Here is a 25,514-nt window from a genome sequence, read left to right as displayed (position 1 = left end):
AATTGTAATTGAAAATATTTTAAATATTTTTAATAACTAAATCATATTCGTAAGATCTTTTTTTACATACATGAATTTAAATAAAATTGTAGTGATTACAATAAAAATATTCAAGATTAACAAGAGAATTATTTTACATTTTAAAAGGAAATTTTCACGCAGGTTTTCTTATGAGGTATAAAACTTATATTAAAAATATTTATTTTGCCAATTATTGAATGATTGAAATTTTTATGAATTCAATTACTTTTTAATAAACTGAGTAATTGTCTTAAATTTCTGAATTTTTTTTCTATGGATTTGATATTGAATACAATCAATTTAAATATTAAAATAATTAAATACTTTAATAATTAATAAATAAAAATTAAATATAAAAAAAATTCTGTAAATATTTTCTTATAACAATTTTTTAAATTAATTTTTTTTTTTTTTTAAATATTTGTTAATTTATTTTCTATATATTTGTAATATAAAATTGCATCGGCTGAAATTGCTGTGAAATTTTTTGTCTTTTCTAAAAAGATTTTAATAATTAAATATATATATATATATATAATTTTACATAATATTTATAAATAAATTATTTAATTAAAGATGTATAAAAAGTGTTGACGTTTTGTATTTCTTTTTGTTTTTTATTTATAATTTTCATGTAACTTGTGTTTTCGTTTTTTTATTTTAAATATATTTAATATTATATTTATATATATATATATATATATATATATAACGTTCTTCTGAATATTAGCGTATATTATAAATATATTAATTAATTATTATATAAGAATCCGTTGTATAAAAACGGAAATTTTTATTTTTTTTTTTTAATTCATTTTGTATATTTTTTTTTTCTTATTTCTTAAATATTTTATTGATTTTTATTATTTTAAGAAATTCCGATGTTTATTTCATTTGTTTAAATCAGCCTTAGAATTATATTGAGAATATAAATGTTTATTGTTTTTGAGTATTAAGATTCCATTGGGCGAATTGTTCTTGCCATTGTGTATTCGGATTTGCCTAAAATAAAAATTTAAAAATTAATATACTAATTTAAATTATAAATATAATTAAAAAAATATCATAAATAATATGAAAAATGATTTTTAAATCGTGGAATTTTATTTATGGTATTATGTATATTGGCCGGCCGCATTGCATACAATAAGGAAGGTCATGTGATAGTACAAAAAATTCTGAGGTCGAGTTATCGGTGGGAACGCTCTTCTTTATGGTAGGGAAGTATTAATAAACAATTTTTAGATAAATGCCAGTTTTTGTGTGCACGCTTGTCAAGTTTAGCTGAATCGATTTTGATTTTATTTCGACTATGTCACAGATTGATTAATTTTGAGATATGGTCGAGAACTGAACCTTTTTGCAATCGGATTTCTCTTTTTTACACAATCATATAAAGAGAAATAATCAACTAATTTCCTTGAAATTTCATATTTAATTTAGAGGGCGTTAAAACGATGAATTTATAAATGTTTTGAAAAGATGAAGGCTCGGTAGCTGGGTTTATTTTTTTTTTTGTTTATGACAGGTTTGCCGAAAAATTTGCTGAAACGGTTTGTAGATATCCGAATTTTGAAAATACAGATTTTTTTTTAAATTGAGTGGAGTACAAGCAATGTACCGGCAACATCATGTCCAGCTTAGATATTACAAATTTTTTAAAATTGATAATTTCACTATAACCTAAAATGAAAATTATAAAAAAACGTTACAGATATGATGTAACAGTACAAAATACATGCAGTAGATATAAAGAGCCCGCTTCAAGAATCTAGAAATCATGAACGATGCCAAAGGAAATTCCAGCAATCTTGAAAAAAAAAAATTCCTGCTTAGACTTTATCTTAATATACGTTAATGAGTGTAATATATGTAATATTCCGCCAAGGCATGCCAATTTAGATGCACAATATCACAAAAAAGTGACCATTAATATTGAAAACTTTACTTGCAACAACAACAATGAACAAAATTTGGCATACAAAGACAGGTGAAATATAATGATTAAACTGAAAATTTATATATTTATTATAAATCTAGCTTACCTTTTCGTTCCATTCATGATTATATGTTTGATTTTCATCAAAATCTGTAAAAATTAAAATAATATTTTAATAAAAATAATAATAATACAATTTTTTTAATGAAGAAATATTTAAGAACAAGATGAGAGGATTAATTTTCCGTTTTATGAAGAAATAAACTTCGAAACAATATGAAGGGAAATTTGTTTGCAAGTTTAAGGTTTTAATATTACGAATTTTAAATATTATGTTTATATGTATGTATGTATGCATTCTATTTTTTCGTTTTGTGTTGATGGTTAACTGATGCCACATAATCTTTGTAAATATTAATTCTTTATTTTATAAAATGTTATGAGATGTCTACACAGGTCATATTACGATGAAAACAAATTGAATAGAAAGTTGGTCAAAGTAGAATTTATTTGAAATTTAAATACTATAGTGATTGTAGTTCTGGATGAGAATATGATAATAAAATTAAATAAAATTCATTTTGTTTGTAATATATTAAACCCTGTCCGTGGTATACCAATATGAATATACACGAGTATATGCAATTTTACACGTTTGATCAGAATTTTTAATTGCGAACAATAGTTGAAGCATTTGAAAAAGGCTAATTGAATAATTCTTATTAACTCTTTAAATTAAGTGAGTTCATTTTACCAATACCGATTTTTTATTAATATTATATATGTATTAAAAATGCCATTATGTATAACTAAATGATTCAACATTAAGGTTATAGTTAATCCGCTTCCAGAGATTGTTCTTAACTGGAATTTAAAACTAGTGAAATAATTATTAAACATATTGTAAAAACATATTCCGAATGCCCAGCACTTCAAATTTTATTATTTTTATAAAAATTAATATTGAAATCTGTTATATTAAAGTTATGTAAATTACAAAATTGCAAAATTTTTTACATTTTTTGTAATATTTACTTTTAAATTTCTATAATATTTTACGCTTGTAAAACTGAAGTAATTTAATTTAATTAATAAATTTCTTTTTTGAGTAGGTTTAGAAATATCGCAATAAATAGATTTAAGAATAATGCAAGATTAATATTATAAAAATTCGAAAAGTATAACAATTTATAAACATTTCGAATTAAATTCATTTTCGAAAGAAAATTTTATTCAAAACTTTTGAAACTAATAAAACAATTTGTTTATTGAAAGATATACGAGTATATAGCGAATCATTACAAATATTGATATAAATCTAAAATAATAACCTAGACTATACAATTTCTAGCCAATCTAAATTTAATTCTAAATGCGACATGAATGATTTTTTACTATATACAGTAAAACCTCCATATGTTTTCCACTCTATTAAGAGACCACCTTTATAACTTGATCAGATTTTCACCGTCCTTGAACTTTGTCACTTTTTTTCATAAAAAATTATTACTCTCTTTAAAGAGATCGCGTAGCTTGACCACTATTTTCTTTCAATTACATATTATTGCATATTACAGAACACTCGTTATACATGGACCATCAAAAAAAAAATCCTTATTTTTGTTTGTCTTTTTTTTATCTTTCTTTGCGTGCATTTTTGTTATTTTCCTTCGTATTCTATGCGTGCTGTTTGGCTTTTAAAACAAATAGAACCAAAAACAGAATACATGTCACTAAATATGGATGATCTATATACCATAAAAAATGTTATATATTATATTTTTTTTTAAAGTTATACTACTCGTATGATAGGAGTTCATTTTTATTGTGTGTGAATTGACACAAACTTTCAATATAGGGGAAAAGAATTTTTTTTTCCTGTAATTGGACCACCTCTATATGGTGACCATTTTTAACTGGTAAATTTACGCAGGTTCTACTGTATATGTAACGATTTTGTGTTTATTATATTGGTACGAATATTATGCATGATTATAATTTTAAATTTCTATATTAAAATATATAATATAATTAATAAATTTGATAAAAAATTTTAAAATATTAAAATGTGCTATTTTTTTTTTTAATAGAGAAAATTTTTTTTTTTGTGTTCTATTACATTATTATATATAGAGAAAAAAATACATAAAAATTTTTAATATTTTAAAAATTTTGAAGAGAATAACAAAAGAAAAAATATTAATTGTGCCATTTTAATAATTCCCAATAACAAAAAAAAAATATATATATATATAAAAATGTAAATAAAATAAAAATTTATGAAAATTTTAAAACTAATAAAACAAAAATTCAAAAAAAAAAAAATTTTTTTTTTTTGGTTTTACCTTTGATTCATTCACAATTAATTAACGCATTTTTTCAAATAAATTTAAAATTCAATTCAATATAGGTACGATTCAAAATATATATATATATATGTATGTATATAAGTAGATTAGATATAATATAATATTGTTTTTTTTGTTCTTTAATTTTTTACCAATTAACACAATATTTAAGTATATAGAGTTGTAGTAGTAAATGAATTTCATCGATATCATCATTTGGATATAATATCGATGCATCGTCAATATCAGATGTTTCACATATATTACGATTTTCTCTCTCTTTTTTAACTTTCTCCCTCTCTGAATATAATTTAATTTTCGGCAATTATTAATTTTATTGTTGTTTTTTTTTATTTATTTAATTAATTTAGTATTATTTTTTTTGGTTTTTTAAAATTTTTATTAATATAATTTTAAATAATTTATTTAATTTTTTATTTTTAAAGAAAAAGATAAAAAAATATACACAAAAAAAAAAAAAAGAATTAAAATTAATATTTTTATTAATAAAAAAAAATTTTATTTTCGAAATAAAAAATTACAAAAAATAGAAATTATTTGGAATAAAATAAAAAATTATATTCAATTAAAATTAATTTAAAAATTTGGAAATAAAATAAAAATTAATTTAGTGAAACAAAAAATATTGCAAGGAAACAAAAGAAGAGGGAGAATAATTTTTCCATCTTTTTTTTTTTTTAAATATTTTTAATTATTTATTTTAATAATAAAATAAAAAATATATACAAAAACAACAAAAAAAAAATTACAGAGATTTTCACAATACATAAAAATATTTTATTAAAACAATATAGTAAATTTAATTACTCACCCAGTGATCTTAAAATACCATCTGGGGCCGGACGAAAATTATTATAACCTGAGCTTCCTGAAATATTTTACATTACATACATTGATATTTAAAAAAAAAAAAGAAAAATTTAAGGAAAAAAAAAAAGAAGAACAAAAATAAAAGAAAATAATAAAAATAGTATATGAAATTCAATAAAATCACATTTAAATAAAAGCAGTTAAAATCTTAAATATTATTATTAAAAATAATTAAAATTAAATATTTTATAATACTTTTTTACTATTTAAGTAAGTGTATAATATTAAAAATTGGAAAAAAAAAAAACGCTAATATACCTTACAAATCCTTGGGATTTCAAAATTTTTTTAATACTAACTATTCAGCAATTGACGACATTCAGTAATTGAATATTAAAGACATTTTTTGCTCAATTATTAAAAATTTATCTGAAATGATTAGGAGGGGCTCAGAAGCGAAGTAACCAAACCCTCATTCTCAAAAAATTTGCCACAATATGTAGATTAGGTCACTTTTGCACTGAAAAAATTTTATATAAAATTTCTACAAAAAAAAAAAAAAAAATTTTAGAGTGAGGATTAGGACATTCTGCTTCTGAACCTCTCAGCTGTTTTTGAAAATTCAGTACTGGTGCCTTAAACGATGTTCATATTTGCAGAAATTGAAAGGTACAATACAAATACAAATTGATTGGTATTATTTTAATATTTTTTCGAATACGGAAATTGTTTCATGAAAATCGAATTTTATAGTAATGCTCTTGAACTTGGAGATAAAATCTGAAGTGACAGTATTGTATTGAAAACTTAGAAAAAAGATAAATCATAATATTGGCAACAAAGAAAATTCACAATTTTTTCATATTTCTTACATGACTAATTGGTAATATTTTATTTTCACACGGCACATGTGTAATCTGCACACGTCATATGTGAGTCGTACTACAATCAAAAAAATTACTGAATTTTAAAAACAGAAATTAGGATGAGGTAAGTTTCTATACTTAATAATTTTATAATGCAGTCTGTGCTGGACTTAAATTATAACATACATCGTTAAATATATGTATAATATTATGTAAATATTGGCATTACAGAGATTAATGTGTATATGTTTATCGCGTTATTGACACTAAAACTGCTCAACCATTTTCAAAATTTTACAAAAAAATTAGATTACCCGTCAATTCAGTTCTAACTTAGGTCTTAATATAAAGCACGAGAATAAAAGAATTAATTACTCGAGTAATTTACAAAACTAAAAGTAAAATTTCAGCTTCGGAAAATTCATAAGTATGCATTAAAAAATTTTTAAGATTTAATTTTGAACTTTAAGTACATGTCTCATGAGCTAAAATTTCAATGTATGATTTAATTTGTTATACATTTAACCAGATCAGAGGAAAAATATAGTAGTAATTTAAATAATTTAATTGAAATTTATAATGGATCACATGGATAATTTCTTGGAATTTAAAAAATTTCCAGGAAATAAATTGCAACTTCAAAAATTTCTTTGCTTTAAATTAAATCTGTGTTTAAGTTATAAATATATTTGAAATTTTTTATTCAAGATTCCCCAGAAACTCAAAATATAATTTCTATTCTCATGTTTATGGCAGAAGAATGGGCTTTAATTAAAACATAAAAATTTCATTATGTCCTTTTACATATTGTGTAATAGCAATTGTCATAAATTTCAATTTAAAATTGCAACCACTGTATATGAATGCTTAACCTTATTTAATTTTTTCTCTCAGATTTTCATTATTTTGTGTGCCCATTTTCATTGTAGCTAGTTTTTATTATTTATTTTTTTTTTTGTTCTGTTTGTAATAAAATCCCGAATATGTAAACTTTTCCAAACAAAAAACCAAAAACTTTTCTATTGTATTCAAAAAATTTAACTATAAAAATAATAATAATAAAAAAAAAATCAAAAAGAATTCATATTTTTTTTTTGTGTGTTGTCTTCAATTATGTCCTTTCAAATATGGGTAGTGTACTAGTGAAAATTTAAAAGGATATTTTTTAATATTTTTCCTCTATTTTTTATTTTTCCATATGTGTATACTTTTCATTTTTCACATATTGCAGGATACACTTGTAAATATTATAGTTTTATTTGAATATTGTTCTACATTCTGTTCTTTTTTGTTTCGGAAGTCTGTAATTGCATTTTCAAATTCTATATTAATGTACAGGGGGATTCAGCAACAGGAGCGATATACCATCAGGTAGAGGATCAAAACTGAATAAAATTTTTGTTCGGAACATCGTATTATAACGACTCCCGTTTTGGAGCTACAGGAATTTTAAGAAAAATTTTGGGAATTTTTAACACAACTAAGTTTCCTTAGATCTGCTAGAGATTCCATTCTAAAAAACATAAAAGCTTGAAATAAACAGATTTTGAAGGAGCCATTCAACGGCTTAAAAAAAAAAGTAGCAGATTATTTGGTTTTACATGCTTTTTTTTTGGAAACACAAGCTATCAAATTTTAGGAAAATTCTAATTTTTCTCATTTTTAATTTTTTTTACTTTATTTTGTCCCGACAATTTCTCATAAAATTTTTTTTGAAATTTTCAAAATGCTTTTTACAGAAATTATTCTTTAATAAAGCTTTAATTTTAGTCACTAAACGTTAAAAAATCATTTCTGGTACAGAAGATATAACAAGAAAATCATTTCTATGTCAAGTTCTTACTATGCCCTAATAAAATGTAAAAAATCAAAAAATTGTCAATTTTTTTTGATTTTTATTGATTTTAACTGCTGTAATTCAGTGGCTTCAAGCACAAACGACTTAAGTCTGTTTTAGTGATTTCGAGATAAATGCATTTTAAACTTTAAATTAAATTTTGAAAAAAGTTATGAAGTTTTTTGAACCAATTTTTTTTTTGATTGAAAGATAATTAAAAAAGGAAGCGATTAACTCATAATCTGAAGTAAAACAACTAATAGTATTCTCATAATTATGAAAAAAGTGAGATAGGCGGTTATACAAAATTTATAAAAAGCACTTTGCAAAGCATAACTCGACTTAGGCGATTTGTGAAAAATTACTTTTGCATTATCGTCAAACTTAAGTCGACTTAAGCTGTTTTTGCAAAACTGAAGATATGGTTTTAGGTGACTTAAGTTATACTAAAAAGGGAAGAAATATATATATTATTTTTAGGTTATTTGATTTTTCACTCTTTTTTCAAATCATTGTCATTAAAAACATAAATTGAGGTAAAAAATGAATAAACTTCAAGTAAAAATTATTTCTAAAAGTTTAAAAATAATTTTTTCATTAAATTTAAGGAAGGTGTATCTTTTATTCTCTATCTTTTATTAAGTATCTTTTATTCTCTCTCGGATTCTCCAACTAAATATGGATGAGTATCTGCTAAATCTCCAGTCTTAATCGTTTTGTAAAATTTGTAAACCAACAGATTAAAAAATTGCATCAAGTACTCAAGTTTTTCTTTTTTGGTACTAATTTTCTCTTCTTCTTCAATTTGGAGCATGTCTTGAAAATCTAACTAGTTAACACCTCGTCTTAAAATATAAAAAATCTTTGTATAAACTGTTCTTGTAAAATATTTTTGGAAGTCAATTTTTTTAAATCTGTGGTGCGACTCTTTCCACTTAAGAGAATTTCAAAAAGTAATTCAATTACAAAAAGGCTTCATTGTGCAACGGATCTGACAAAGTTGTTACATTATTGTAAAAATGAGCACATAAAGTAATCTCTAAAATGAGTTTATGGGTTTGGTGTTTGTTACTTTATTTATGTGCTATAGTCCATATGACTTTCTTACTTGTTCATAATGATACTAAATGCGAATTAATTAAAATTTCTAAATCGAAAACAAAATGAAATCGAGTGTGAGTCATTACAACTACTGTAATGAAAAGTCAAATTTGATAGTGAACTCGAACTCGTATAGAAAATAATAATTCGATACTTGTGAAAATTAAATCTTGGAGACGTATTATTAATTACGTATAGAGAATGGTTTGTTCGTTAGTTTTTCTCCAAGTTCTGCCATAAAAAGTATATAGATCTCCGTAAAAAGTTGTGGCAAAGTAAATTGGTTCGGAATTTGCTCTCCTATCATAAAGTATATAAGTATTTGATTTTCAAATAATTAAAGAATATTGTAATCGTAATATTGTACAATAAGTTTGCTCGACATTTTTATTTTAGCTGTCAGTATTTACTTTTCAATTAAGACTCCGTACAAATTGACCACGAGTCAGTTTCGAGCGTTCATGTACTTGAGTGCATTCAGGAAACCCGGTCGGGAAAGATTAAGCGAATTTTTCTAACCGTTCGGCAAATTGTAAAAGGATTTTTCTTAAAAGAATAAAAGTAGAAAGCCTTTCATATTTTTTTATCTCTACAGATATTATGTTCACATGCCCAATAGGACCCGAAAACTTGCTTTTGAATGTTGTCAATTTTAAAATCAGGATCATTAATAGAGTCACCACGACCAAAGTCAATTGCGGTTTTCAAAACTGTATTAACTTCGGTTTTCAAAGTAAGATCTGTTGTGTAAATACTTCTTTATTTACTATAGGACCAGTTTCGCTAATTTCTATGCTTTAAAACACTTTGAATGCGTTATGTTAGTTTCAAATATATTGCAATACCTCTAACATCCGCCACAATCATCTCAGCTCTCCTAGCAAGTTCCAAAATTTTTAACGTACATTTATTAAGCGTGAATAAAGTTTATATTGGATAATTTTTGCATTATTTAACAATTTCCAACATCAGCACATTTAAAAACAATAATAAATAACTGTCTTTGTAAAAAATACTTCCTTCGAAATAACAAAAATATCATAAATATTTGAAAATCGAAGAAATTTTATCTCACGGAAATGAGTAATAAAAAGTATAACAAAATATTGTTATTCGCAGATGTACCAATTTTATTTATTGAAACCCCTTGCAAATTATAATAATTTGAATATCCTAACAAAATTTGTTTTACTAATGTACGAGTATAATAAAAGTGTTGCTTTGTAATACAATAATTAGAATAAAAACTCTTGTCAAACACAAAAATTTGTTCTTTCTAATAACATTTGTTTTACAAGGGCATAATAAAACAACACTTTGTTTAATAATACAATTAGACCACAAAGGCAAAACAATCTACCATCAGGTAGCTAGCCACGTGTCATCTTAACATGGGAACTCCGTCAATTTGAAAAAAACATTTGCCGCAGGTAAATCACGAAATGACCTACAAGATTATTTGTTAAATAAAAAAATTCAAATCTTTAACATGGGATATTTGGGTAATTAGAGCATTATTAATGCAGGTAACTTGTGCAGATGTTTTATATTTTGTGTTAAAAAATACAACAATTTTACTTGTCGCTTAATGTAAATCATGAATATAAAGTACCTACACTATATATCACATAAAATAATATGTTAAGCGTTATAAAATATTTTTTATTATAAAAAATTAAAAAATATTCTATACTAATTATGTATTATTTCGAACACTAAACGCTTAACTTTGATTTTTGGTTCTTATTTGCACGCGTTATAAAAACCTAACTCAACATAAGAAGCCTTTTGGAATATAATTGTATTTGCAACAATCGCCTAACTCGAGATGAGTTTAAAAAACTACCAATTTTTATTTTACACAAATCGCTTATGTCGAGTTAGTATTTAAAAAAAATCAAAATTAATTTTGCAACAAAAGCCTAACTCGAGATAAGCGGTTGTAAAAATTCATACAAATAAAAAAAAATGTCACTAATTTTGATTTGCAACAATAGCCTATCTCGAAATAAGTGGTTTGTCAAAAACATAAAAAAGATGTTTTCTGCTCTTAACTCGATTTAGGCGATTAGTGCAAGTGCACTTAGTTACCATTTCGAGTTAGGTCATGTGTGAATTCGACAATAACTCCGGCTACAAGAGTCGTAGAACCATCAAATTTTGTGAGCATATGAAACTCAAAACGGAGAATTCGCTGGTAAACATATCTCATTTTTGTCTTAACTCGAGTTAGGCGGTTTGTGTTTGAGGCCACTGAATTATCATCTATTATTCTTGATTACAATTGTCATTTTGAAGAACCGTGATTTTAAGAAAAAAAATTCAATTTTAAGATTTTTATTGAAAATATAAATTTTACTCATTTACAACCCTCTACCCGATGATATAACGATGGCTCCTGACTTGTTAGTGAATCACTCTGTACTTTATTTTGATATCAAAATTAAGGGTCATTTAAAATATTTCTGTAAATATTTAGTTATATGATTTGAATAACTTAAAAACAGAATGTTGAAAATAATTTTTTGGCGAAATTTTATGCTATATAGCTTAAATTAAAACAGTTTTAATAATTTCAATATAAGGGGTCTAAAGATTTTAATTTGGGCCCGTTTGGTGAATAATTTTTGATTATTATAATACTCTTGGAAAATAAAACATTATCAGCCTAAATATTTCAGTTTAAGTATTTAACAAAATCGCATTCATACAAAAGCCTATGTGGTTAAGGAAATTAATTTTAAAATTTTCATATTTTTATTTCATTAAATTTATTTATAGATGTTAGCAAAACAAAAATTTGTTTTAATTTCAATTTATGATTAATAACCTTAGTTGATTCGAGTATTGTATAATATGAAATTTTCATTATCTACATAATATTCTGAAAAGAAATAGAAAAAAATCAAATCAATTCATTTTTTATAGCCCTTTTTCCATTTAAATCTATATTAACAATTGTATACAATACTTAAGCTTAGAAATTGACATTTTAACATAAAGAGAATTTAAGTACAGGCTAATTATTAAAAAATATGGGTTAATTTGAAATTTATAAGCAAAACTGGAACATATTAGAGCTATTCTGTATAAATTAGAAAAATGTTTTATTTACACTGAAAATATAATAATTAATTTTACATCAAAGCAGTGAATTTAATTTATTAAATTTTAAAATTCCTAAATGGTATATTTTATTTATACAAGTTAATTTAGTTTGGGACACAAAATATTTTTGATTGGAATAAAATTGTTAATTTACACGAATTTCCAATATTTTTCATATTTCATATTCGCAGTTTACTATTTTTCATGTTCTTACCTTTTAAAATTTAAGATAAACGTAACATTATTGAAATTAAAAAATTTATTATCTCAAAATTTTAAAAATTTCTCTATTTTTCTTTTAAATTAATATGAATTCCTTAAATAAATTAATAAGTAAAGTAAAGAATTTATATGGTAATTGGCAATAGAGCTATTTTCGATGTTTTTATTAAACAAAAAAAAAATTGCATACTTTTAGGATGAGTGAAATACAAAGAACAAAATTTGTATTTTGGTATGGCAAATTAACCTTATAAAATAGTTTTTGATTAAAAAAAAAAAACAATTTTTAATTAGGAGTGAATTATTTAATAAGATATTAATATGATCGAATTCAACAAATTTTTTGATTCATGATTATAAATTTTCTAACAAGCGGTTGTAGAACAGATTTGGCTTTTACTTCTTAAGATACAACAAGCTACATATTGCAATTATTAAAAGTTTTCTGAAAAGACGCTAATATTCGCAACAAATTTTTGATCTTTTCAATAATTTTAAACATCAATTACAATTTACTAATTAAAATTTAAACATTCCATGTAGAATTGGGGTCTTAAAATAGTGAGTAAAATAATTGTATTCTAAAATATTTCTGTCTTTCTAAATAAGTTTTAATAATATTTGAAAACTCAATTATGAGAGGTACATTGTTATTACAGCGAGGGGTACATGTTAATTACTAATGAGCAAAAGTTTTTTATCATTAGTTAGTTCTTATAAGATTATTATTAGTTCTTATAAGAATAAATTAAATGATGCAAATTCCTTCATACAACTGCAGAAAAGATGGATGACGTAATCACACAAACGAACCAAGGCAGAAAAATTAAAAAACCTTTCTCCTCGAACTGGGTCCAAACCAGTGACCTACCGGTTTCTAGGCGGATGTTTTACTAACTGAGCTACACAGTCATTTTGATATTTTTTTTTTTAAAAATCTTAAGACTAAGGAATTGCGCATCACTAAGAACTCTGCACAAAATTTATACTAAGGATCAATTATAAAATTTAAATAAATTAATATTAAAAATTAAATAAAATTTTTAATAAAAGAAACAATAATTACAACATAGATGAAAATGAATTTTTTTTTTCCTTTATACTTACATTTAGAGTGCTTTAAATCAATAGTCCGAGATTTTTAAAAATTATGAGAAAATTAAAAAATAAAAATATTTTTTTTTTTTCTTCAAATAAAATATAAAATTGTGCATTTAAAATAATAAAAAAAAAATTTTAATTTAAAATTTAACAAGATATTTTAAAGATTACAAGAAAAATTAAAGAAATTAAAGAGAAATGCAGAGATCATAAAGCCTCGCTATATTAAAGCTCCTAAAACAATGTTGTAATAGAAAAAAGGGCAAACAATAATTTTTTTTTATTTATTTTAGCATCAAAAAAATTTCAATTTTGTTTTCTTTTTTGATAATTTATAGCTTTACTCATATTTTGGATTAATATACTAACCTGTGTTCAGTTCATGAACTAATGATGACATTGCCGAAGTTATTGAATCGGTTGCAAAATGTAAATCTGAACTGATATTTCTAGAATTTATACATTGTTGTCCATCTAGAATTATTATTTTTTTTTTTCGATTTTTTTTTTAATTTTGAATAAAAAATATATAAAAAAAAAAATCAACACTTATAAGAATCCAGATATTTAAGAAAATTAACAAAAATAATTGGCAATTCTACTTAAAAACTAAAAATAATATTTTTTTCATTATTATTTTTTTTTTTTTTGGTTAAAATTTAGGCTAAAATAAAAAATTTTAATTTACTTAAGCAGCTTATTATTTTATTTATAATTAACTAAGCTATATTATATTGTATAACAGTCTATATATTTATTTAATATATAAGTAAACATTGAAATAAAAGATGGAAGTCTCACTTTAATTTTAAATTAAAATCAAAATTTTTTGTAAAAACTTTATTTTTTTAGAATTTTTTTTTAAATAACAAAAGAAAATAAAATACAGCAGGATGCAAGTACTGTAAATTTACAAATTTTATTATTTCCGGTTTTGTTCGTTTTTTTTTTCCCTTTTTCTCAAAATTATAATTTAAGAGTAAATTAAAAATTAATAATTATATGTTAATGAAGAAATTTGAGATGATTAATGCGTTTTGTTATATGCGATGATATTAAATTTGTTTTTTGTATTACAGATTAAAATTTTAAATTATATGTAGATATGTAAATTATATGAAGTTATAAAATTGTTTTATTAATTATTATTATACTCGTAATAAGGAGTTTGAGAGGAAAAGTATCCATTTTCCTCAACAAATTTAAGGCGTTTTAACTTAATTGAGAAAGCAATTAAGATATAATAGATTTCTATTCGATTTCCAAAAACATTTTTGCTGTCATGTATAACAGGTTTATTTTTTTTTACTGCATTGATACTATTTTCTTAAAAAAAAATTATGTTTTATTAAAAAATAATATCACGTATAATTAAAAAATATTTAAAAACGAGAAAAAATAGAGTTGATGTTGTCAACTCTATGAGACCTATTGACAAATTTATAATATCCTTTAAACATACATTCGCATGGAAATAATAATTGCCATACTATAATAATTTATGAAAAATTTCAGTCTTGTTTTTACAATGGTTTTTCTAAGATATAACCAAATAACTATCGAAGTAATATGGCAGCTACCAAAAAAGAGATCGAGAAATTTTAACAATATTTATCACTCATAATGGCCTTAATAATATATTTCGAAATTTTGATATTATAACTTTAATAATTTCTGAAATATTGTCAAATAACTTTTAAAGTTGTACGGTATCTACCAGATAATTTGAGATCCCGGTATTTATCATTACAAATCATTTAAGAAAATTTGGTGAAGTTAGCTTAATTAGAGTTATTGTTGGGACGGACGGACGTTCTTTAATTTACTTCGAATTCGACACTAATCAAAAACATACTCAAATTATTTCTTAGTGTTATAAACGGTAAAACAAATTACCGTATTGAATATACGTTCACACGGTTATAATAAAATAGCTATGTAATTAATAAAATATTAAATGGATTTTTTTTGCATAAAATTAGGCGAATTTTATTACAGTTTTTTCATATTATGTCAGCGTACTTAAATCATTTAATTTGCATAATTTCGGGAGGAATATCTGAAAACAAAGTATAATTTTACAGAATTATAACACAAATGGAAATAATTATTATGTATGCATTATTAGTAGTAGACATACTTTTTGAAAATTGTTCCTAGTTTTTATATTGAAAATAGAAAAATTTTTAAAAGCTTTATTGATTAGTTAATAAGAGTTATGAGTTAATAATTATAAAGTCAATTTTTACAATCATATAATACTTATTATATTTCTAAAGAACATATAGAATTGAAATAAAAAAAGGTAAATAAGATGTTTCATCCGGCAATAAAATAATTTTTCTAACATCGAAAAAACAAAATACGCCATAATTATAACGTGGTTACTTGGCAATACACAAATATAAGCAAAATTAAGAATTCAAATTTAAAAATAATAGCGAATTAAATTTAAAAATTAGAAATTTCGAATAATTACTTCCGATATTATTTAAATCTCTAAATATTCTAAGAGGAGTCAGAATTTATTAAGATATTTTAACGAATCCAATAATAATGTAAAACCTATACAAAATTTAATAATTATTATTATTTACTTTGTTTTTGAAGGTGATAGTAGGTTCAGTCGATAATTTAAGAAAAAATGTAAAAATCTAATTGAAAAGATTAGTGTATTTATTGGAAAAATAAAATATGCATTTAAAAGAAAATTCTGATTTGCTAACATGAGTAAAAAATGAGATGAAAGGGCGAGATACCCATTTCAATACTGAAGTCAAACATAGGTTTAATTATTTTTTCTTTCAAATAGAATCATCTAGGAAAATAGAATATTTTAAACAATATGGGACCGAAATTAAACCGAAATTATACTGTTTTTTGACAATTTAGTTGGAATTCTTAGTATTTCTAAACTTCCTTGCAATTTAAGTGGGTCAAATATTTCAAATTAAATGCATACATACATAGATCTTACAATCATATGTTTTCTCATAACATAACATTTCAAGTTATCAGAATGATTTCCAATACAATTTACAATATTATTATATTACCTTAACAAAAAATTAAAACTGGTTTAATTTTAAATGTTTTTGTGTTTAAAATGTACTGGTGCACATTTATGTCCAAAATACTTTTGAAATACAATGCTACACCACGTGTATTATTAGGATCTTCAATAATTTTTAAAAATTATTCACATTCGGTGGAATATTCAAATTTTCGATATAATAATTCTCACTTATCCTTCCTCTTAGTGGTCTACCTTTTATAAATTCATAAATTATTCTTGGAAATGTGAAGCTTTTGTTAAGATGTGAATGTATTTGTTTTTTTTAATTACAATTTATATTAAAAAATTATTTAACTGAATGATTGCTATGATGAATTGATTAAATGAATTAAATAAATAAAAATATCCAAAAATTTAAACTAAAAATAAAATAATAATAAAAAAAAATAAAAATTTTGAATTTAAAATTTTATTTTTATTTTAATTTAGTTTTTTTTTTTTTTTGTTACAATTCACTCCAATTTCTTAAATAATTAAATAATGTAATTTTTTATATTAAAAAAAAAAAACTTTTTTTTTGTTCTTGGTTCATAATTATTTTTTTCACATTTTTAACAATTTTAGTATTTCCAATTATTTTATACTTAAAACTTGCATTCCCCTTAAATTGTCTACTAAATAAATAAGTTTATTTTTTCAGTTTCGAATTTGCATAGAAATAAAAACAAAAAAAAAAAAAAAGAGAAAAAAAAAAATAACGAAAAAAAAAACTTATATAATTCAATTTGACTACGAAAATTTTTCTGTTTCTTTCTAGCAAATATAAAAATAGGGTGGTAACACTCTTTTTTTTTTTTGTTCTCTTTTTTTTTGATTTCTCATATGATTTTTACTTACTTGAAGTACCATTACTACCACTGAATGCAGAACGTACATCACCACCCAAATGATTTAATGCTGAATTATTTTCTAAGCCCCCTGGATTATTTGATGAAATATGTTGTTGTTGTTGATGTAATTGCTGCTGTTGCTGTTGTTGATGGTGTTGTAATGATTGTGGAGCTCTTAATGAATTACCTAATGATTGTTGCTGCTGTTGTTGCTGTTGTTGTTGTTGTTGATTTGATGGTATTGGTGGTGATTTACCAGAACGTGGACTAGAATTGGGTGTTGATCTTGGACTAGATGATGTTTGTTGATTTTTTAGCATACGCATTAAACTCTCCAATTGTACCATTAATTGTCTTCTAGAATCTTGTAATGCACCTAAATGTCCTTCCAATTCACCTTTACGTTGACGTAAAGCTCTTAATTCATTCATTAAAGCTGGACTCTCTTGATTTAATTGTTCGGCTTCTTGTTGTCTTCGTAAACGAGCGATTTCTCTCATTATTTCCTTATTTTTAGTTTCCAATTGAGCTATTAATTCACGTTGTGCACGTGAATTATCTGTTGCAATGGAAGCATTTTCATTTTGATTGACACCAGCACCAGGCTAAAAAGAAATTTTTCATATTTTAATCTACATTTATAGTAAGGTTAACACATTTAGAAAGCCATATTATTTATTATAATAAGAATATATTGCTTTTAGAATATATTATATAGCTAAATAATATAAATTTTTTTAATACCGCTCTATTTTCTTGAGCCAGTCTTGCAGCATATCTAGCAATTAATCTATGTTCTTCATCATTATTTTGTTGAACTCTTGTTAAAGATGCACCGGCACTATCTAAACTTCTTCCAGTTGCACGTGAATCTAATGTACTACTACGATCAAATCCAGCACCATGACCACCACCAACACCACCACCTAAAATACTTGGATCCGAGAAACCATTATGCGATGGTAATGGTGATGGTGGTACAATATGTGATAAATTTAATGTTTTTTCTGGTTGTTCTGGAAATCTGGGCAATACTTGACTAGTCTTTTCTGGTACACAACGAAAACTTTTTCTTAATGAATGTCCAATTTGTTTACTTGGTGATTTATAACTTGAGTATTCTTTAACTTCATGATCATTTTGATGATTTAATGATGTTTTGCCATGCCAAAAGCATTCTTGACATAATTGATAAGCATGACATCGTTGACAACGATATCGAAAACCAGTAAAATTTTCTTTATGACAAACAGAACAAATTGTTGGATGAACAATTGTTTCAACTGTTGCTAAACGATGTAATAATGGTAACCAAACTAAACATGATGGACCAGGTTCTGACATTAATGTTGCCATAAAATCATTAACAGTTACTTTATTTTCAGCTGGAAAAATTTCTTCTTCTAAATTTTCTTTATAATGGAATGTTGGAGATTCATAGACAGCGGCAGGCAGTGCTAAAACTTCACGTAAAAATTCACCTAACTTCCAAGGTACTAATTGACCAGCTCCATCTGATATTTGTGAAAAGATATCTAAAATATATATAGGGATAAATAAAACATTTAATCAAATTATTAAAATTAAAAAAATTAAATGTTTTTCTTACATCTTAATTTATCAACTAATTTTCCTGCACACATTGTTGCTAATGCAACTTTTATTGAAAAAACTCGAATTTTGCCAGAATTATCACTGAAAAATAAAGCAAAGATAACTTGGTGAATAAAATTTTTTATGTTGTTTTTTTTTAAAATTTATAAAAATTATTAAATTACAATCTTATTTAAATTAAAAAAAAAACTTAAACTTAATAAGAATATTTTACGAATTTCTGGAATGACCTTACTTTACTCTTTAGTTTATTCAATTTTATTATTTTATTCAATTTCAGGTTCTTGTTGTTGTTTAAAGCATTAATATTTAATTAAAGTAATAACCCCGCAATGTATGCCATTTTTATATTCAAATTAATTAAGTAACTTATAAGTGGCATCTCTTTATTACAAATACGATATTAAAACCGATTAATGTCTTTTATTCATTTACTTATTTTGATTATGCTAATATTGACAATTTCACTTATCGTATATTTTCCATAACTTACGAAAAATAGAATATTTTATGCTAATGCAATAATAATGTATATGCATAATATTATTATCCTTATAATTATTATTAGTATCCTTGTTGTATTGTTATATTGCAACAGTCATTTAAAATAATTCTATATAAATATTTAATGATATTATTCTAATTATAATGCAATTAATTATTAATCAATTTTATTGTATTTTTGTATATATAAGAATAATTTTGACATAATTTCAAATTAAATATAATTAAAAATATTCCCAGTACATATGGTATAATAAAAAATATGGTAATTAAATATTAATTAAAATAAAATCATTATAATGCTATCAAAATAACACTATACTAAACATACATACATATATATGTATATATGGGAGTAATAAATTCTATTTAATTTATCATTGTTATTATGTAGAAAATTTATTTAAAACTATACTGTTTAAGTATAATGCAATATTGAGGTGATGAATAATATTTATTAATTGGGATTTTTATGGTTCTATAACATATTTATGAAAAAGATAATAAAGTATTTAAAATTCGAAATAATGGATTATCATGAGCCATAGTAATAAAAAATAGTTTATTTTCCAAAATGACACAATTAAATTATTTAAATTGCTCGTAAAATTTTTTTTTGCAAAATAAACAAAATAATTAATAGAAAAATATTAACAAATATATTTATGCCAATATTATATTTTTAATTAAATATAAAATTTAATTATTATTTATTAAAAATTAATTAGAAATTAAATAAAATAAGTTAAAAAAATTTTAGGTTCGTATATATAGTTTCTTATTAAAATTATTAAAGTGAAAATTATTACCAGAAAATATGGAATCATTCAAATATTAAAGCTTTAACAGAATCACAACAATGTTATTAGTGTTATTGTTATACAAACACACAATTGAATAAGTACCCTTAATGCTATAGATAAATACATTAATGTGATTTACTCGTACAATAAATTTTTGCTTCTTTGCCAATTCTATTAAAGTTTTAATTGGGATTACTTCCCACTTAATTTTGTATTCTCCTCCTTTTTTACCCATCAAATTAGAAAAAAATCGGATATAGTCAGCACATAATGGACCACTATGTATATTATGACGGCTACGTATGTGTTTTAACCTTTTATTTACTAGTAAGCTTTTATTTAGCATTCCTTGAAAAATGTAAATTTGGCTCTTAGCACAGTTTCACTTTATGACATCTGAATTTCTGAAAAGTTCACCAGATAGTTTAAGTAACAGCCAGGACTCAAATATTAAATTTCAAGTATCTCCTTCAATTATTTATTACGGTAGATATGAAAAAAATGCATAAAGTCAGCGATTTTAATTCGATTACCGAAAGAATTTAAAGATTAAAAATTTATGGGTTTATTGTTTTAATACCACGAATTTAAATATTCACTTCGATATGCAAAATTTGGTGTTATCACATAAGCTTCCTTATTGTATGCGATGCGCTCTGTAATTGCGTATTTCAAATCTTCTAGTTTTCTTAATTAGACTTGAAAATTTTTGAATTTGATTCACGTAATTTAAATTGCACGTTAAAGTATAGATAAAAACAACAAGGTTTTTATGTGTATAATTTTTTTGTCTAAAGTTAATTATAATAGGCATAATTACGAGTATACGTCATGCATTGTATGCGCAGGCATTTTTCTATGTTGTTTATAGAAGGAGGGTATGCAAATCACAAAAAAAAAATACACTGTACATCGTTGTAAAATATTTAGTAAGCCATATTTTAACATATACTTTACATGTAGAACAGTAATAGCTTGGATTTTGTTATTATATTTTATTATACAAAATTTATAATAAACCCTTTCAATGCCACACACATAATGGTCAATGACTTACATTATTAACTTTACTTTTCAATTATTTTGTCATACAAGGTCATATTAAATAATTTTCTTTAATAATGGATGAAAAATAAAACACTAGCTATACTTAGGGTTTTTTCTTACAGTTTTCTGCACTATTTACATTTTCAAGTCTATTTATTTTAAGTACAAGAAAACAAAGTACAGATACCAATAATGCACAAAATATAAAATATTTAAAATAAAGGTATGCATGTGTGTATGTAGGTGCACATAATTTACTTTGTATATTTCATTTCAAAATTCAAGAACTTATTTACATAGAAATGCAAGTCAAAAATTGCATAATATTATTTAACAAATAATTTATACTTATTTCCAAATTGCATAGTAATCAAATTTCTGGTAATCTGGTCAAAAAAAAATAATATTGAAATTAAATATTTTATAAATGTGCAATTAAAAATCTCAAATTTCAAAAAAAAATTAGTACTGAGGCAATAACACTTGAATTCCTTAAAAACAAACCGCAAAAATTCTAAAAATTTTATTTTTTATTTTATTATTTTTAAGCAATAATTTAAAAATTTTATTCGTCATATAAAATAGCAATTATTACCCCCCATGTTAAGTATGTATCTAAGTATTTAATGTTTGTATATCTTATCATAAAATTTACTTGACATACGATTATACGAGCACTTATAATGCACCATGTTTGTTATGAGGTAGTTTTAATAATCTATGATCTTATAAAATTCGTTTCTATATAATGTTTAAGATATCACAATTTTGATGACCCCATTAATTGAATTCCAATTGTGATGATGTTAGTAATCAATTTGAAACAATAAAATTAATCTAAACAATAATTGATAACTTGAATACCATTGTTTTAATCATATTAAAATTTGTTTGGTTTTAGACTTCTTTAGCTATGTATAATTCTATCCGAATATATAATGCCAAATGTATTCTAGCTACTTGCACTTAGGATGTGAGGTGTAAAATATAATAATGATTTTAAATTGAGCTAATCGAATCCGTCCACTTTAAACTGTAGTGGAATTGGAAGCTGTCCCGCAATTAATGTTTATGTAATAATATTATTAACGCCATAAAAAAATACGAATACGCTCCAAAGTAAAAATATTATCAAATATATACGAGTACTTATTTACATACATACATATTAATATGCATAAATGTATGTATTCATATGTACCCAAATGTAATATGTTTTATTTATTATGCAAAATTATTTTGCTAATTAATTTCAAATGAAATTTGATTCACGCCAATGTCTCAACAAAAAAAAAAAAAAATAAAGAAAAAACAAAACCAGAACAAAAAGACTATAAAAAAACAATAACAGAAAGCAAATATTTTAAGTATGTGTTGAGAAATCCATTAATATAGCGCCTTCAATTATTGACTAATTGCATTAAGGGTACGGCAAGAATTGAAAAAAAAAAAATCTGATGTGGTCAGCACATAACCGACCGCAATGTGTATTGTTTAGTTAAGTGAAAGTGTTACAGAATATTATAGAAATGTCTGTTAAATACTTCTTTCCAATTTTTAGGACATTAGTAAGCTTATAGTTAACATACTTAGAAAAATACAAATTTGGCTCTTAGTAGAGTTTCGCTTTGTGCTACCCGAACTCCCTGAAAGGCTCACCAGTTAGTTTCGGTAACAACCAGAACTTAAATATCAAATTTCAAGAAACTTCATCAATTCGTTCCGTAGATATGATGAAAAATGTAAAATCGGCCCGCAGATCAGTTTTCGAGCCCTGATCTTTCCAAAAAATTTACATGTTCATTGTTTTAATACAAGGAATTCAAATATTAAATTTCAATGAAATCGGTTGATTATTTCTCTTTATATACACAAAAATGTATATTTGGCCCGTAGTAAACGTCCAGTTGCCGATGCCTGATTTGTTCCAAAAGCTAGGAATTTTCACGGACGGTCAAACAAAGCTTATATATGAAATTTCAAGTAAATCGGTTGAATATTTTCTTCAAAATGGTGAAAAATGTGAAATCGGCCCGCAAATCAGTTTTCGAGCCCTGATCTTTCCAAAAAATTTATATGTTCATAGTTTTCATACGAGGAATTTATATATTAAATTTCAATGAAATCGGTTGATTATTTCTCTTTATATACACAAAAATGTATATTTGGCCCGTAGTAAACGTCCAGTTGCTGACGCCTGATTTCTTCCAAAAGTTAGGAGGTTTCATCGCCGGAAGAGCAAAACTTATATATGAAATTTCAAGTAAATCGGTTGAATATGTTCTTCAATATGCTCAAAAATGTAAAACAGGCCCGCTAAAAAGTGCAGTTCCCGAGGCCTGATATATACCAAAAGTTGATCGATCCGTGCCATGGTGGAAATAAACTTACATATAAAATTTCATCAAAATCGGTTCAGCCGAACTTGAGATACACGCGTGCACACACAGACCGACAGACCGACAGACCGACAGACCGACAGGTTGCTAAAAATAGTTTATTTACACTTCCCTACTATGGAGAAGTACGTTCCCACCGAAAACTCGATATGCAAAATTTGTTGCCATCACATAACCTACCTATTGTTTACACAATACGGTCGGTAAAAATGAGTAAAAATTATTTTAGAATAAATAACAAGTTTTCTTTCTTTAAATAGAAACTATAGAACAGTATAGGAACTTACAAAATATTTTGTATTTATACACCACACTTGTGGTGAATATAGCCTATTTTATGTTTACAATATATATATATATTGCACATTTTTATATAATATAGTTATCGATTTTGTAATCAAATTACGTAATCTTATATGTGCATAAATACCAAAGGTATACACAATATGTTAAAAATTATTCAATAAATCCATATATGTATATATACATAAGTATGTCCACGTATGTATGTATAACTGCGGTATACTCATGAATTACATGAACTATCTCTTATATACTAGTAAATAATTAATGAATTCAAGATTTTGTTTTTTTTTCCTATTCTTATTTTTTTACACTTTACAATCATTAATAATGCAGTACAATTTCACCTGTTGATAAATTTTTATATAGGATTCATACACACATACAGGTAGTCATCTATAAGTACCTATATATGTACATACGTGTGGGGTTGAGTAATAGAAAGAAGGTGTAGAGTAAATTATACATAATAAAATATTTTTATGTTAGGGTCATTAAATTTTTTTTTTTATTTATAGTTAATAATAAAATTCAATGAAATAGAATTGAGAGGGATGTAAAATTGTTTTTGTAAATAAATAAATTGTAATTTTATAAAATGATAAGATATTTTGATAAAATACATATTATATATAGGCATACTGATGTATAATGTGTATAAGTTTATATTATGAATGAAAAATAAAAATAAAAGAAAAATTCGCTAAAATCTTACTTTATTCGGATATGAAAGCGAAAATTTCTATGCGAACAAATGAGTTTCTATACTATTTTGATTAAACTATAAATATTTTTAATCATTTTAAATTGCTATTGGAACTTAAATTTAATTTATAAATATATTCAATTGATTAATTGAAATGTGAAAAAATAATTATTCCACTTTTTTGTTTATTAAATAAATATTGAATGGATTATTATTTGCTATTGTTAAAATAATTAATTACCGACCGTATTGTGTAAACAATAGGTAGGTTATGTGATGGCAACAAAATTTTGCATATCGAGTTTTCGGTGGGAATGCACTTCTCCATAGTAGAGAAGTGTAAGTAAACTATTTTTGGCAACCTGTCGGTCCGTCGGTCTGTCGGTCTGTCGGTCTGTGTGTGCACGCATGTATCTCAAGTTCTGCTGAACCGATTTTGATGAAATTTTATATGTAAGTTTATTTCCACCATGGCACGGATTGATCAACTTTTGGGATATATCAGGCCTCGGAAACTGCACTTTTTAGCGGGCCTGTTTTACATTTTTGAACATTTTGAAGAAAATATTCAACCGATTTACTTGAAATTTCATATATGAGCTTTGCTCGACCGTCCGCAAAAATTCCTAGATCCTATGAATATTATCCTTTTGGAATACATCAGGCATCAGCAACTGGACGTTTACTATTTTGAAGAAAATATTTAACCGCTTTACTTGAAATTTCATATATGAGCTTTGTTCGACCGTCCGCGAAAACTCCTAACTTTTGGAAGAAATCATGCATCAGCAACTGGACGTTTACTACGGGCCAAATATACATTTTTGTGTATATAAAGAGAAATAATCAACCGATTTC

General features: G+C 24.2%; 1 protein-coding gene across 4 annotated transcripts in view; it reads right to left on the bottom strand.

Annotated features, from left to right (window-relative positions):
* Positions 1 to 702: 702 nt before the first annotated feature.
* LOC129610700 (dystrobrevin beta) overlaps positions 703 to 25,514 on the bottom strand; it is a 115,971-nt gene continuing 91,159 nt past the window's right edge. Inside the window, exons 3-9 of one of the 4 annotated variants that reach the window (XM_055523352.1) lie at positions 18,890 to 18,975; positions 18,025 to 18,815; positions 17,288 to 17,885; positions 13,744 to 13,848; positions 5,141 to 5,197; positions 2,067 to 2,110; positions 704 to 1,023 (exon numbers count right to left, since the gene is read on the bottom strand). In XM_055523352.1, coding sequence (XP_055379327.1) covers positions 958 to 1,023; positions 2,067 to 2,110; positions 5,141 to 5,197; positions 13,744 to 13,848; positions 17,288 to 17,885; positions 18,025 to 18,815; positions 18,890 to 18,975 — 1,747 coding nt within the window. In that variant the 3' untranslated portion in view covers positions 704 to 957. Of the gene's footprint in view, positions 1,024 to 2,066; positions 2,111 to 5,140; positions 5,198 to 13,743; positions 13,849 to 16,914; positions 17,065 to 17,287; positions 17,886 to 18,024; positions 18,816 to 18,889; positions 18,976 to 25,514 lie in introns of those variants that run through there. The other 3 variants (XM_055523354.1, XM_055523355.1, XM_055523356.1) reach the window with 3 other exon arrangements.

This window comes from Condylostylus longicornis, unplaced genomic scaffold (assembly GCF_029603195.1).
Source record: "Condylostylus longicornis isolate FDR11 unplaced genomic scaffold, ASM2960319v2 ptg000047l, whole genome shotgun sequence".
Classification (NCBI taxonomy): domain Eukaryota; kingdom Metazoa; phylum Arthropoda; class Insecta; order Diptera; family Dolichopodidae; genus Condylostylus; species Condylostylus longicornis.
The sequence above is the reverse complement of the archived record's forward strand: the minus strand, read 5'-3'. Positions and strand labels throughout refer to the sequence as shown.